General features: G+C 41.7%; 1 protein-coding gene across 1 annotated transcript in view; it reads left to right on the forward strand.

The window, feature by feature from the left end:
* The first annotated feature begins 1,542 nt into the window (after positions 1-1,542).
* The window catches only part of TMEM38A (transmembrane protein 38A), a 28,430-nt gene continuing 15,413 nt past the window's right edge, over positions 1,543-14,559 (forward strand). The window contains exon 1 of the mRNA XM_060784820.2: positions 1,543-1,928. Coding sequence (XP_060640803.2) covers positions 1,805-1,928 — 124 coding nt within the window. The 5' untranslated portion in view covers positions 1,543-1,804. The remainder of the gene's footprint in view (positions 1,929-14,559) is intronic.

Raw genomic sequence — 14,559 nt, forward strand, 5'->3', positions numbered from 1 at the left:
GATCCATCATTGCTTGAGTCCACAGTGATCTCCGGATGTAGGTGAACTACAACTCCAAAACCCAAGGTCAATGCCCACCAAATACTGCTAGTATTTTCTGTTGGTCACGGGAGGCCTGTGTGCCAAGTTTGGTTCAATTCCATCTTGGTGGAGTTCAGAATGCTCTTTGATTGTAGGTGAACGATAAATCCCAGCAACCACAACTCCCAAATGACAAAATCATAATTTTTTGAGTGATGGTCACGCCTTGTGTAGTGAGACTTTTGTTGCCAAATTTGGTGTGATTTCGTTCATTGGTTCTTTTGTTTTTAAGGTACTCATTATGCACAGAGAATTTATATATATATATATATATATATATATATATATATAGATAGATAGATAGATAGATAGATTACTACTATTATTGTTATATTATATTATTGTATTGTATGATTCATAGTTTATTATGTTATTGTATTGTATTATTCATATTTTCTTGATGGTTGTTATATTATTGTTGTTGTTGGGTTGTTGTATGGCCATGTTCTGGAGGCAATTTTTCTCCTGACGTTTCGCCTGCATCTATGGCAAGCATCCTCAGAGGTAGTGAGGTCTGTTGGAAGTAGGAAAAATGGGTTTATATATCTGTGGAATGACCAGGGTGAGACAAAGGACTTTTGTCTGCTGGGGCGATTACTACTATTATTGTTATATTATATTATTGCAGTGTTTCTCAACCTGGGGTGTCAGAGGGGTCACCAAAGACCATCAGAAAACACAGTATTTTCTGATGGGCATGGGGATTCATGTGGGAAGTTTGAGCCAATTCTATCGTTGGTGGAGTTCAGAATGTTCTTTGATTGTAATGAACTATAAATCCCAGCAACTACAACTCCCAAAAGTCAAGGTCTATTTTCCCCAAGCTCCACCAGTGTTCACATTTGCGCATATTGAGTATTTGTGCCAAGTTTGGTCCAGATCCACAGTGCTCTCTGGATTTAGGTGAACTACAACTCCCAAACTTAAGATCAATACCCACCAAACCCTTCCAGTGTTTTCCATTGGTCACGGGAGTTCTGTGTGGCAAATTAGGTTCAAATCCATCGCTGGTGGAGTTCAGAATGCTCTTTGATTATAGGTGAACTATAAATCCCAGCTACAACTCCCAAATTACAAAATCAATCCTCCCCCAACCCCACTAGCATTTACATGTGGGTGCATTGGGTATTTGTGCCCAGTTTGGTCCAGTGAATGAAAATATATCTTGCATATCTGACATTTACATTATGATTTATAACAGTAGTAAAATGACTATTATGAAGTAGCAACAAAAACAAAGTTATGGTTGGGGGTCACCACAACATGAGGGACTGTATTAAAGGGTCACGGCATTAGGAAGGTTGAGAACCACTGTATTATTGTAGTTTATTATGTTATTGCATTGTATTATTCATATTTTCTTGATGGTTGTTATATTATTGTTGTTGTTGTTATAGGAAACGTAGGAGCGGAAGTCCAAAGCACCTGGAGGGCGGTCCCATGCCTGCCAGCGAGGATGACCTAGAGCTCACCTGTGGAGCTTCACCTGCAGAGGATGCTGAAGGAGTGGGGAGGGCCCCTTTAAGGCTTTCGCTGTCCTTCCCAATTTGGTGCTGCGCCCTCCTTCCTCCTCCTCCTCCTCCTCCTCTTCTTCCTTGGGGGATGAGGATGGGGAGGGCCCACCTCCTCTGGGGCTGCTTTCCTCCTCCTCCTCCTCTTCCTGCTGCTGCTGCTGCTTCTCCTGGGTCCCTTTCCTCCTCCTCCTCCTCCTCTTTCTCCGGCCATGGACCTGCTGGGCCCCCTGGACGTGGGCGACTTGGCTGCTGCCTTTGCCCGGCTCCCGCTTTTCCCGCTCTTCGACCTGGGCTACTTTGTGGTCTCCCTCCTCTACCTGCGCTATGAGAAAGGTAAGTAGGTTCAATCCGAATAGACAGGGAAGCAGCAGATCCATCACAGGGCTCCTCCCCCACTTTCCCCTTTGGAAATCCTTTCCCTAAGGAAAAAGGAAGCCGCTTGGATCCTTTGTGTTTTCATTGCACTGCTTATTGTTCTACGACAAAATTCAGCCCTCCAGCTCTTTTGGACATCGGCTCCCACAATTCCGAACAGCCTACTGTTCAGAATTGTGGGAGTTGAAGTCCAAATCACCTGGAGGGCCCAAGTTGTACCATGCCTGTTCTGTAAGATTCAACTCTATTGCAATATTTGTGGGGTTGAAGAAGAATATTATTGTGTATAATGTAGTACAATATAATACTAGTAATAATAATTCAATATTATAATTATATATTTACATTACTTGTAATATTACTAATAATATTACAATATAACGGTATAGTGCAATATAGTAATATATACTGATATTGGAGCCCCCGGTGGCGCAGTGGGTTAAAGCACTGAGCTGCTGAGCTTGTTGACCGAAAGGTCGCAGGTTCGAGTCCGGGGAGCGGCGTGAGCTTCCGCTGTCAGCCCTAGCTTCTGCCAACCTAGCAGTTCGAAAACATGCAAATGTGAATAGATCAATAGGTACCGCTCCGGCGGGAAGGTAACGGCGCTCCATGCAGTCATGCCGGCCACATGACCTTGGAGGTGTCTACGGACAACGCTGGCTCTTCGGCTTAGAAATGGAGATGAGCACCACACCCCAGAGTCAGACATGACTGGACTTAATGTCAGGGGACTACCTTTACCTTTACCAATACAATATAATACTAGTAATAATAATTCAATATTATAATTATAATTATATATTTACATTACATGTCATATTACTAATAATATTACAATATAACGGTATAGTGCAATATAGTAATATGTACTGATATTATACTATGCTAATAATATACATTGCACGAGAATATATATTATAAGCCGCTCTGAGTCCCCTTCGGGGTGAGAAGGGTGGCATATAAATGCCGTAAATAAATAAATAAATAAATAATTCTTCAAGCCTTGCCTTGCTTAATGTACTGTTATTATTATTATTATTATTATTATTATTATGTTATTAGGAGCCCCCGGTGGCGCAGTGGGTTAAACCCCTGTGCCGGCAGGACTGAAGACCGACAGGTCGCAGGTTCAAATCCAGGGAGGGGTGGATGAGCTCCCTCTATCAGCTCCAGCTCCTCATGCAGGGACATGAGAGAAGCCTCCCACAAGGATGATAAAAACATAGAATCAAACAAACATTACATTTTTATTTATATACATTATTATTATTATTATTATTATTATTATTATTATTATTATGTTATTAGGCACCCCCGGTGGCACAGTGGGTTAAACCCCTGTGTCGGCAGGACTGAAGACCGACAGGTCGCAGGTTCAAATCCGGGGAGAGGCGGATGAGCTCCCTCTATCAGCTCCAGCTCCTCATGCGGGGACATGAGAGAAGCCTCCCACAAGGATGATAAAAACATCAAATCATCCGGGTGTCCCCTGGGCAACGTCCTTGCAGACGGCCAATTCTCTCCCACCAGGAGTCACTCCTGACATGACAAAAAAAATTATGTTATTTATTATTATTATTATTATTATTATATTCGGAAAGCCTTTCTTTTCCAACAAGCTTTCGATGGGTGAATAACTCAGGACTATGTCGGTTCCCGTTTTTATTGTCTTTTAAAGTTCGCTGTGTTGTTTTAATCTACTTCTGTAAACCGCTCCGAGCCAAATTGGGAGTGGCGGTATACAAGTCAAATAAATAAATAAATAATAAAATAAATATTATATTATTATTGCGGCAACACCAGAGGCACTCCAAGTGGCCAGATACTGGTCAAAGGACATTTAATCAACTACCAAGCTTGCAAACTTTGTGTTTTGTTTGTTTGTTTCGTTAAAAATGTAATACAAATGTCTGGTTGCTCCTGACACGATAAATAAATTATTATTATTATTATTATTATTATTATTATTATTATTATTATTATTATTCAAGCTTCGCCTTGCTAAATGTATTATTATTATTATTATTATTATTATTATTATTATTATTATTAAAGCCTTGCCTTGCTTAATGTGCTGTGGTTGTTATTCAAAGGATCCTAGAGTCAAAAGGGAACCCCAAAGGCCATCCAGTTCAACCCTATTGAAATATCTGTGGGGTTGAAGAAGAATATTATTCTTCTTCAAGCCTCGCCATGCTTAATTTTTTATTAGTATTATTATTATTCAAGCCTTGCTTGCTGTATGTATTATTATTATTATGATTATTATTATTATTATTATTTAAGCCTTACTTTGCTTAATGTGTTGTTGTTATTCAAGCTTCGCCTTGCTTAATGTATTATTATTATTATTATTATTATTATTATTATTATTATTATTATTCAAGCCTTGCCTTGCTTAATGTGTTGTTGTTGTTTTTGTTATACAAAGGATCCTAGAGTCAAAAGGGAACCCCAAAGGCCATCCAGTTCAACCCTATTGTAATATTTGCGGGGTTGAAGAAGAATATTATTCTTCTTCAAGCCTCACCTTGCTTAATTTTTTATTAGTATTATTATTATTATTATTCAAGCCTTGCTTGCTGTATGTATTATTGGTCCAGGTCCATCGTTGTTTGAGTCCACAGGACTTGGTGAAACGATGGCCGCCAGGCTGGCTTTTATTGTATTAATGTAATGTTTTTAACTGTTTATAATTATTGTTACTATGTATTTTATTATGTTGAATTGTAGGCATCAAACGCATGCCAGTTGGAAGCTGCCCTGAGTCCCCCTTAGGGGGTTGAGAAGGGCGGGGTAGAAGTACCCTAAATAAATAAATAAATTATTATTATTATTATTATTATTATTGTTATCATTATTATTATTTAAGCCTTGCTTTGCTTAATGTATTGTTGTTGATGTTGATGTTGTTGTTGCTGTTATTATTATTAAAGCTTTGCTGTGCTACATGTATTTTTGTTGTTGTTGTTATTTAGAGGAGCCTAGAATCAGAAGTAACGGCGCTCCATGCAGTCATGCCGGCCACATGACCTTGGAGGTGTCTACGGACAACGCTGGCTCTTCGGCTTAGAAATGGAGATGAGCACCACACCCCAGAATCAGACATGACTGGACTTAATGTCAGGGGACTACCTTTACTTTTACCTAGAATCAGAAGGAAACCCCAAAGGCCATCCAGTCCAACCCTATTGCAATATGTGTGGGGTTGAATAATAATAATAATAATAATAATAATAATAATAATAATAATAATAATAATAATAATAAATACATTCAGCAAGCAAGGCGTGCAGAATCATCACCATCATAATACATTAAGCAAGGTGAGGCTTTAATAATAATAATAATACATTAAGTAAGGCTCGAATAATAATAATATGAATAATAATATAATACATTCAGCAAGGCTTGAATAATAGTAAGAACAATAACAGCAATAATAATACATTAGGCAAGGCAAGACTTGAATAATAATAATAATAATAATAATAATAATAATAATACATTCAGCAAAGCAAGGCTTGAATAATAATAATAATAATAATAATTATTATTATTATTATTATTATTATACTTTCAGCAAGGCCAGGCTTGGATGATGATGATGATGATATATTGAGCAAAGCAAGGCTTGAATGATAATAATAATAATAATAATAATAATAATCAGCAAGGCTTGAATAATGATGGTGATAATAATACAGTTAGCAAAGCAAGGCTTGGATGATGATGATGATGATGATGATAGAAACTATAAACCCCTATAAACCACCACAGCATTTAAGATCATCTGGGGAGGTCCTGCTCTTGGCAGGTGTGATTAGCAGAGACGAGAGACGGGGCCTTCTTGGTGGTGGCCCCTCAGCTGTGGAACTCCCTCCCCAGGGTTATTAGATCAGCCCCCTCCCTCCTGATCTTCTGCAAGAGAGTGAAAATGTGGCTTTAGAGAACTTATGCAATAGATAGACTTGGAACAGTGTGCAGTGTGACCCGGATTACGCTCGTGGATTACGTGTTTAACTCAGAAAGTATTGTTTTTAACTGTTTTAATTCTTTTTAATGTACTTTTAAAATTCTATTTTAATATTTATTTAAGTGTACATAAAACACAATGTGTACATTGTGTTTTAAGGCATCGAATCATTGGCTGTACGTAAAGCCGGCTGGGTAGAAATGTCACAGATAAATAAATAAAGTATGGCAAGGCTTGAATGGTGTTAATAATAATAATAATAATAATAATGTATTGTCGAAGGCTTTCATGGCTGGAATCCCTAGGTTCTTGTGGGTTTTTTCGGGCTATAGGGCCATGTTCTAGAGTCATTTCTCCTGACGTTTCGCCTGCATCTATGGCAAGCATCCTCAGAGGCATCTATGGCAAGCATCCTCACTACCTCTGAGGAAGCTTGCCATAGATGCAGGCGAAACGTCAGGAGAAATGCCTCTAGAACATGGTCCTATAGCCCGAAAAAACCCACAAGAACCTAATAATGTATTATTATTATTATTATTATTATTCAAGCTTTGCCTTGCTGAATTATTATTATTGACTTGCCTTGCTTAATGTATTATTATTATTATTATTATTATTATTATTAAGCAAGGCAAGTCAATAATAATAATTCAGCAAGGCAAAGCTTGAATAATAATAATAATAATAATAATAATACGTTAAGCAAATTGAGGCTTTAATAATAATAATAACAACAATAACACTGTTTTTGGGTTCCCTCTGTTTTCCCAAGAGGGGAGGGAAGGGTCCCATTTTCTTAGTTAGGAAGAGACAGGAGAAACCTATTGGAGTGGATAGCAGGGGGTCTCCTGAAACAGTCACATCAGGTCACATCAGGCTTTGCATTGGGTGCCCTAGACATGGGGGGGGGGTCTTTGCCCCTCAAATGTCCAAAATGGGTCCGAAGAGCTTATCTAAACCTGCTTCGAGAGGCAAGGAGCAAGCCAGCCGCTTCTCGGATTACTGACATGGGGGCCCCACTGCTCACCATTCCTTTCCCAAATTAGAAAGCGGCTGGTGATGGGGGAGAAGGGGATCGGTTTCCTGGGCGAGGGCAGCTGCTTTGGGGGATTAAATGTTGGCTGCTTTGCAAGGACACGCCACTTAAGGCCACGGAAGCAACAGAATTGGAGTTTGCCCTCATCTGAAAAGCTTGATTAAGACCAGGAGTATTTCAGACGTCCCGTTTTGGAATGCTGGTATAGCATTGGCTGGGTGGCCCTCTGTCGGGAGGGATCGGGTGCTGCCTTTGGGGTCCCTTCCAACTCTGGCCCTATGCACCTTTTCATGTCTAAGAGGCTGGGTGGCCCTCTCTTGGGAGAGATCCGATGGTGCCTTCCTTTACAGCAGAAAAATAATAACAGTGCTGGTTTTGCCCTATGCAGCTCTGGCCCAAGACATTGGAAGTCATATTATTCTCCGTCACGAACGTACTTGTCCTTTTAGATATCTGCAATAATAATAATAATCTATATCAGTGGTTCTCAACCAGGCATGTAGCCGGGGGGGGGGGGGGGGCGCTCGGGGGGCTTCAGCCCCCCCCCCCCCGAAATTCTCATGGTGGTTCGCGAAAAGGCCTTACTGGTGCATTACTTAAACTGTTATGTTTATTCATATCATGATCTGATCACCATACTCAATATATCCCATATGCATGGGGGTATTGGGGTAATGATACAAAAGGTTTGCTAGGGTAGACCCTCTTTCACTCAGACTCAGCCCCCCCCCGAAACTCAGCCCCCCCAGAAACCCCCCCTGAAAAAAATTCAGCCCCCCCCCCCCCCCCGAAACGAAATCCTGGCTACGGGTCTGTTCTCAACCTTCCTAATGCCGCGTCCCCTTAGTACAGGTCGTCATGTTGCGGTGACCCCCAACCATAATATTATTTTCATTGCTACTTCACAATGTAATTTTGCTACTGTTATGAATGGTAATCTAAATATCTGATATGCAGGATGTATTTTCAGTCACTGGACCAAATTTGGCACAAATACCCATTACTCCCAAATTTGAATACTGGTGAGATTGAGGGTGATTGATTTGGTCATTTGGTAATGCTGGAGTTGCTGGGATTTATAGTTCACCTATAAATCAAACTGGGTAAATAGGATTTGAATGCTTCCTCCTCACAGAATTCCCATGACCAAGAGCAAATACTGGGAAGGTCTGGTGGACATTGACCTTGAGTTTTTGGGAGTTGTAGTTCACCTGGACTCAAGCAATGATGGATCTGGATCAAACCTGGCACAAATACTCAATATGCCCAAATGTGAACACTGGTAGAGTTTGGAGAAAATAGACCTTGCCATTTGGGAGTTGTAATTGTTGGGATTTATAGTTCACCCACAATAAAATAGCATTCTGAACCCCACCGATAGAATTGGACCAAACTTTCCACACAGAACCCCCATGACCAACAGAAAATACTATGTTTTCTGATGGTCTTTGGCGACCCCTCTGACACCCCCTTGTGACCCCATGGGGGTCCCGACCCCCAGGTTGAGAAACACTGATCTATATACTCGAGTATAAGCCTAGTTTTTCAGTCCTTTTTTAGGCTGAAAATGTCTCGAGTCAATATTATTATTATTTATTATTATTATACTCGAGTCAATATTATTTATTATTTTACGTTGTTGATATTATTAAATTTATTATTTTACTAGCCGTCCCCTGCCACGCGTTGCTGTGGCCCAGTCTGGTGATCTGGAAAATAAATTAATGAGAAAGTGTTGGTTTCTAATATATGTAATTTCTCTATCTTTGTGGGTAAACAGTATTTCTTGTTTCTTTGTCAGTACTGATGTAAAGATTGTCTGGTTTGCCTACTATGGATCCTTCTTAGGGATCTTTTTCAAATCTATGGTACTATATCTGTCATTAACGTGTGTGTGTGTGTGTTTGTGTGTGTGAATCATATATATTTATCTATACCTATGGCTGGATGGCTCTTTGTTGGGCTTTATGTTTTCTTGCCCCGGTGAAGGAAGTTGGACTGGATGGAGTTTGGGACCTCTGGGGGGGGGGGGGGGGTTGCGAGGGGGTGTCAGAAGGGTCACCAAAGACCATCAGAAAATACAGTATTTTTTGTTGGTCATGGGGGTTCTGTGTGGGAAGTTTGCCCCAATTCTATTGTTGGTGGGGTTCAGAATGCTCCTTGATTATAGGTGAACTGTAAATCCCAATAACTACAACTCCCAAATGTCAAGGTCTATTTCCCCCAAAATCTAACTGTGTTTATATTTGGGCATATTGAGTATTCGTGCCAAGTTTGGTCCAGATCCATCATTGTTTGAGTCCACAGTGCTCTCTAGATGTAGGTGAACTACAACTTCAAAACCAAAGGACACTGCCCACCAAACCCTTCCAGTATTTTCTGCTGGTCATGGGAGTTCTGTGTGGCAAGTTTGGTTCAATTCCATCGCTGGCGGAGTTCAGAATGGTCTTTGACTGTAGGGTGAACTATAAATCCCAGCAACTACAACTCCCAAATGACAAAATCATAATTTTTTGAGTGATGGTCACTCCTTGTGTTGTGAGATGTTTTGTTGCCAAATTTGGTGTGATTTCGTTCATTGGTTCTTTTGTTTTTAAGGAACTCATTATGCACAGAGCGTATATATATATATATATATATATATATATATATATATATATATATATATTAGATTGTTGTTGTTATTACTAAAAAAAAAATCTCCACATCAACACTGACAAAGAAACAACAAGAAATACTGTTTACCCACAAGCATAAAGAAATTACATATATTAGAAATCAACACTTTCTCATTACTTTATTCTCCAGATCACCAGACGGGGCCACAGCAACGCGTGGCAGGGGACAGCTAGTAGTAGTAATAATAATAATTAATAAACACTTGGGAAGTGTCCGACGAGTGATACAACAGCCAGCAGAGTGATCTTGTCTGCCGTGGACTCATCTTGTTGTGTTTCAAATAATAATAATAATAAACATGCTAATGATAATAATCATAATCATAATAGTAGTAGTAGTAGTCACGCTGGTTTTTCTGTACACAGCTCTGTTTCGAGACAATGGAACAGTCATATTATTCTCTGTCACAAACTTACCTGTCCTTTGATATACCCTATAATGATAATAACAATAACAATAATAATAATAATAATAATAATAACAATAACTATCTGTACCCGCAATGTGTTGCTGTGGCCAACCTTCCTCTTTCTCTCCTTTTGTTCTCTACTTCCCTTTTTTTCTTTCCTTCTCTCCTTCCTTCCTTCTCTTCCTCTTTCCCTCCCCCCTTTTCTTTCCTTTCTTCTTTCTCCCCAATTTTTCCTTCTCTATGTATTCTTGGACTGCAACTCCCAGCAGTCCTCCTGATCAATCTATCTACCTACCTACCTACCTACCTACCTACCTCTGTCTAATCTATCTTATTTATCTGGAGAATTGCTTGGAGTTGCAGTCCAGGAATAGGAAATTGGAAATATGCAGGGATTGGGATGCTCTCAAAGAAATCCAAGAAGAAGAACGCTTGCATCTTGGAAGCGGTGCATTTGCATCATCCTCCTCTCCTAAAGGGCCTGGTCTAGGGGATGCTGGGAACTGTAGTCCAGAAAAGAGCGTGGATTTTGTTTGCCAGGGGGAGTCATGTCGAGCATGTACTGTAGCGTTTTGTTTTTGTTTTTTTGCTTTTTTGGCTTCTCAAGTCCCTTCTGCTGTGTTTTTCAGTGTTTCTATGAGTGATGGTCACTCGTTGGCCTGATAGGTGTATTGTTTCCAAATATCATGTCAATTCATCAATTGGTTTTTGAGTTATGTTAATCCCACAAACGAACATCACATTTTTATTTATATAGATAACTAGCTGTACCCGCCACTCATTGCTGTGGCCAACCTTCCCTCCCTCTTTCTTTCATTCCTTCTTCTTTCCTTTCCTTTTCTCTTTCCTCCCTTCCTCCCCCCTTTTCTTTTCCTTCTTTCTCTCCTTTTTTCCTTCTCTACCTCTTTCTTCCCTTCCTTCCTTTGCTCTTTGCTTTCATCCTTACTTCTCTCTCTCTTTCTTTCTTTCCTTCTTTCTTCCCTGCCCTCGTTCAATCCTTTCTTCTCTCTCTCTTTCCTTCCCTTCTCTAACTCTTGCCTGGGCACCGGCAGGAAGGGAGCCTTGCTGTAGCCCTTAGCCTTGCTGGGCCGGGCGCAGGGCAGGCGGGACGTGCTTATTGAGGCAGGCTTTGCTCACCCAGTGTTGCCCCTTCTTCTTTCTGCCATGGCTGCGGGGCACCTTCCCTGTTTGGTGGGTAGGCATGCAGGCAGGGTCACATTAAAGGCGCCCTACGGCTGCGGCAGGAAGAAAGGGCCAGTGCTGGGTGAGCAAGGCCCACTTCGAAAAATCCCTCCCGCCCCCGCTGGGCCCAGCAAGGCTGAGGGCTGCAAAGCTCCCTTCCCGTCGGCGTCCCGGCAAGGGAAGTTGACGCCTGGCGAGTAGTGTCCACACGGAGCAACCAGCCTCCTTCTTTTCCCCCTGGAGAGGCAGACGGGAAGGAGATCCGTGTTTGGTGGGTCCTGTTGCAACTCAGGATAGTATTCACCTTGCTCCAGACACCACCACACCAAAGCTGTAGGTTTTTGTAGTTTATTGAAAAAAGCAAAATCAAAACAAAGAAATAGAAATGCAGTAGGTCCATAGGCTAAACAGAGACTTAAATGCAAAGGCAAAGTTCCCAAGAACCAAAGGCAAAAACATGAAGCATAATCCTTTAGCAATGGTCAAACAAAAGTCCATGGTAAACAGTGGAAAACAAGACCCAAATCCCAGACTCAGGAAGCCAGAAGCACACTGCTAAAAGCCAAGGAAAATCTCCAGAAGTTAACATGGGAAGAACAATGTTGGTCTGACAAAAACTGCCTGTCAGCTACAAGACTAAATACCCTTTGTGAACATGAAAGCATTGCGTTGACCTTTGGCACCTTTGGCTTCTCACTTGCTGGCCAAGCGAATGCTTCTCCGAAGCCTTAATTGCAAACAATCTAGTCTGCTCATTAATTCATTATCTTCAAGGCTATGCAACCCCTTATCTGGGTCCAGCTGGGACGGATCCTCCACCTGGCCGTGTGGGATTTCACTCTCGCTATCAGTCTCTCTAACTGCAGGAACATTCTTTTCCCCTGAGAACTGACTTGCTGTTTCTCCTTCAGCAGCCACACTATAAGCCCCGTCTGAAACATGTACAGGAATCTGTCACCCATCAGGCCCCTTGTCATCCTGCAGGCCAAAGTCAGGCTCAGAAGGCCCAAACAGGCCAGCGTCCTCAGCTTCAGACTCAGAGTCAAGAGAGGAAGGAAAGAGGAAACAGAGGAAGGAGACTGGGAGGGAAGGAAGGAAGGCCCACGCGAGGCCCTGGCGTGGTGGGGGAGGGTAGGCCCAAAGGCGAGGAAGGTAGGGGTCCCATGGGGGTGGTGAGTGGGAGAAAGAGTGGGGAGACACTAAATTGGGGATCTGGGGAAGCCGAGGGTCTAGCTGCCCAGGCCACCAGAGCAGCCAACACTCCCTGCTCGTGCAGGAGGGACCAGTGGGTCATTTTCACGCATGCGCTGTACCTTTTTTTTAATCATGTTTGGATTTTAAAGTCACTTTCACTGTTTTTTTTTGGGGGGGGGGGTTGAGTGAAGGACATACATTGGGTTGTTGGGTGTATGCTGTCCAAATTTGGTGTCAATTCGTCCAGTGTTTTTTGAGCTATGTTAATCCCACAAACAAACAAACATTACATTTTTATTTATATAGATAGTGCTGGTTTTGCCCTACAAAGCTGTGGTCAGAGATTCTCCGTCACACACTTACTTGTCTTTTGAGATACCCATTAATAATAACAATAGTAACAATAAACATAACAATAATAATTGTAATGATAATAATAATAAATGTAATCTATATATATAAAAATGCTCATGTCGTAATGAGTGGCTTAAAAACAAAAGAACCGCTAGGCCAATACCCACCAAATTTGGCAACAAAACTCCTCACCATACAAGGTGTGACCATCAATAATAAAAAACAAAAAAAAAGAACTTACAAATCCTAAAAAAGGAGAAGATACCACTGGGCATGCGTACTGGAGCCCCTTGATGGCGGCACCAAGGGGAGAGCTGAAGACGGAGGAAGAAGGGAAGGAGGAATGATAGAAGGGAGGGAGGAAAGGAAAGAGGAAAGAGGGGAAGGATGAGGGAAAGAGGGAGGGAGGAGAGGAGGCAGGGAAGGCATTAAGGGAGAAAATGGGGGAAGAGAGAAGGAAGGGAGAGAAGGAGGAGGGAGAGAGCCAAGGCTGACTCCAGGCCGTTGCCGGCACAGGCTCCGCCACATGGAGCTCTCCTGTGTGTGCGAGTGCGCGCACACCCCACCCACCCCCGTCCCAGTACGCATGCCCAGTGGTATCTTCTCCTTTTTTAGGATTTGTAGTTCACCTACATCCAAAAAGCACTGTGGAATCAAACAATGATGGATCTGGACCAAACTCGGCAAGAATACTCCATATGCTCAAATATGAACACAGATGGAGCTTGGGGGAAATAGACCTTGACATTTGGGAGTTGTAGTTACTGGGATTTATAGTTCACCTACAATCAAAGAGCATTCCGAACCCCACCAATGATGGAATTGGGCTAAATATCCCACACAGAACCCCCATGACTAACAGAAAACTCTGTATATATAACAACGCATGTGCAAAACCACATATATACACGCAAACACACATATAAACATATATACACAAATATATACACATATATGCATATATACACACACAAAACACATACACACAGAAAGGGGGAAGGAAGAAGAGAAAGAGGGAAAGAAGGAGTGAAGGAGAGAAGGAAAGAAAGGTAGAAAAGGAAGGAGAGAAGGAAATAAAAAAGTGAAAGAAGGAAAGAGAGAGGGAAGGAAGGAGAGAAGGAATGAAAGAGGGAGGGAGGGAGGGAGGGAGGGAGGGAGGGAGGGAGGGAGGGAGGGAAGGAAGGAAGGAAGGAAGGAAGGAAGGAAGGAAGGAAGGAAGGAAGGAAGGAAGGAAGGAGACAAGGAAGGATAGAACCAAAGAGCAAAGGAAGGGAGGAAAGAAACAGGTAGAGAAGGAAGAAAGAAGAAGAGAAAGTGGAAGGGAAAGAAAAAGAGAGAGGGAAGGAGGGAAAGAAGGAGGCAAGGTTGGCCACAGCAACGCGTGGCAGGTACAGCTAGTAATGTATATAAATAAAAATATAATGTTTGTTTGTGGGATTAACAGAACTCAAAAACCACTGGATGAATTGCCACCAAATTTGGCCACAGGAAACCTACTAACCCAAGGAGTGACCATCACTCAAAAAATTGATTTTGTCATTTGGGAGTTGTAGTTGCTGGGATTTATAGTTCACCTACAATCAAAGAGCATTCTGATCCCCACCAATGATGGAATCGAACCAGACTTGTCACACAGTTCTCCCATGACCAACAGAAAATACTGGAAGGGTTTGGTGTGCAGTGTCCTTTGGTTTGGGAGTTGTAGTTCACCTACATCCAGAGAGCACTGTGGACTCAAACAATGATGGATCTGGACCAA

The sequence above is a fragment of the Anolis sagrei genome, chromosome X (genome assembly GCF_037176765.1).
Source record: "Anolis sagrei isolate rAnoSag1 chromosome X, rAnoSag1.mat, whole genome shotgun sequence".
In the NCBI taxonomy this organism is placed as follows: domain Eukaryota; kingdom Metazoa; phylum Chordata; class Lepidosauria; order Squamata; family Dactyloidae; genus Anolis; species Anolis sagrei.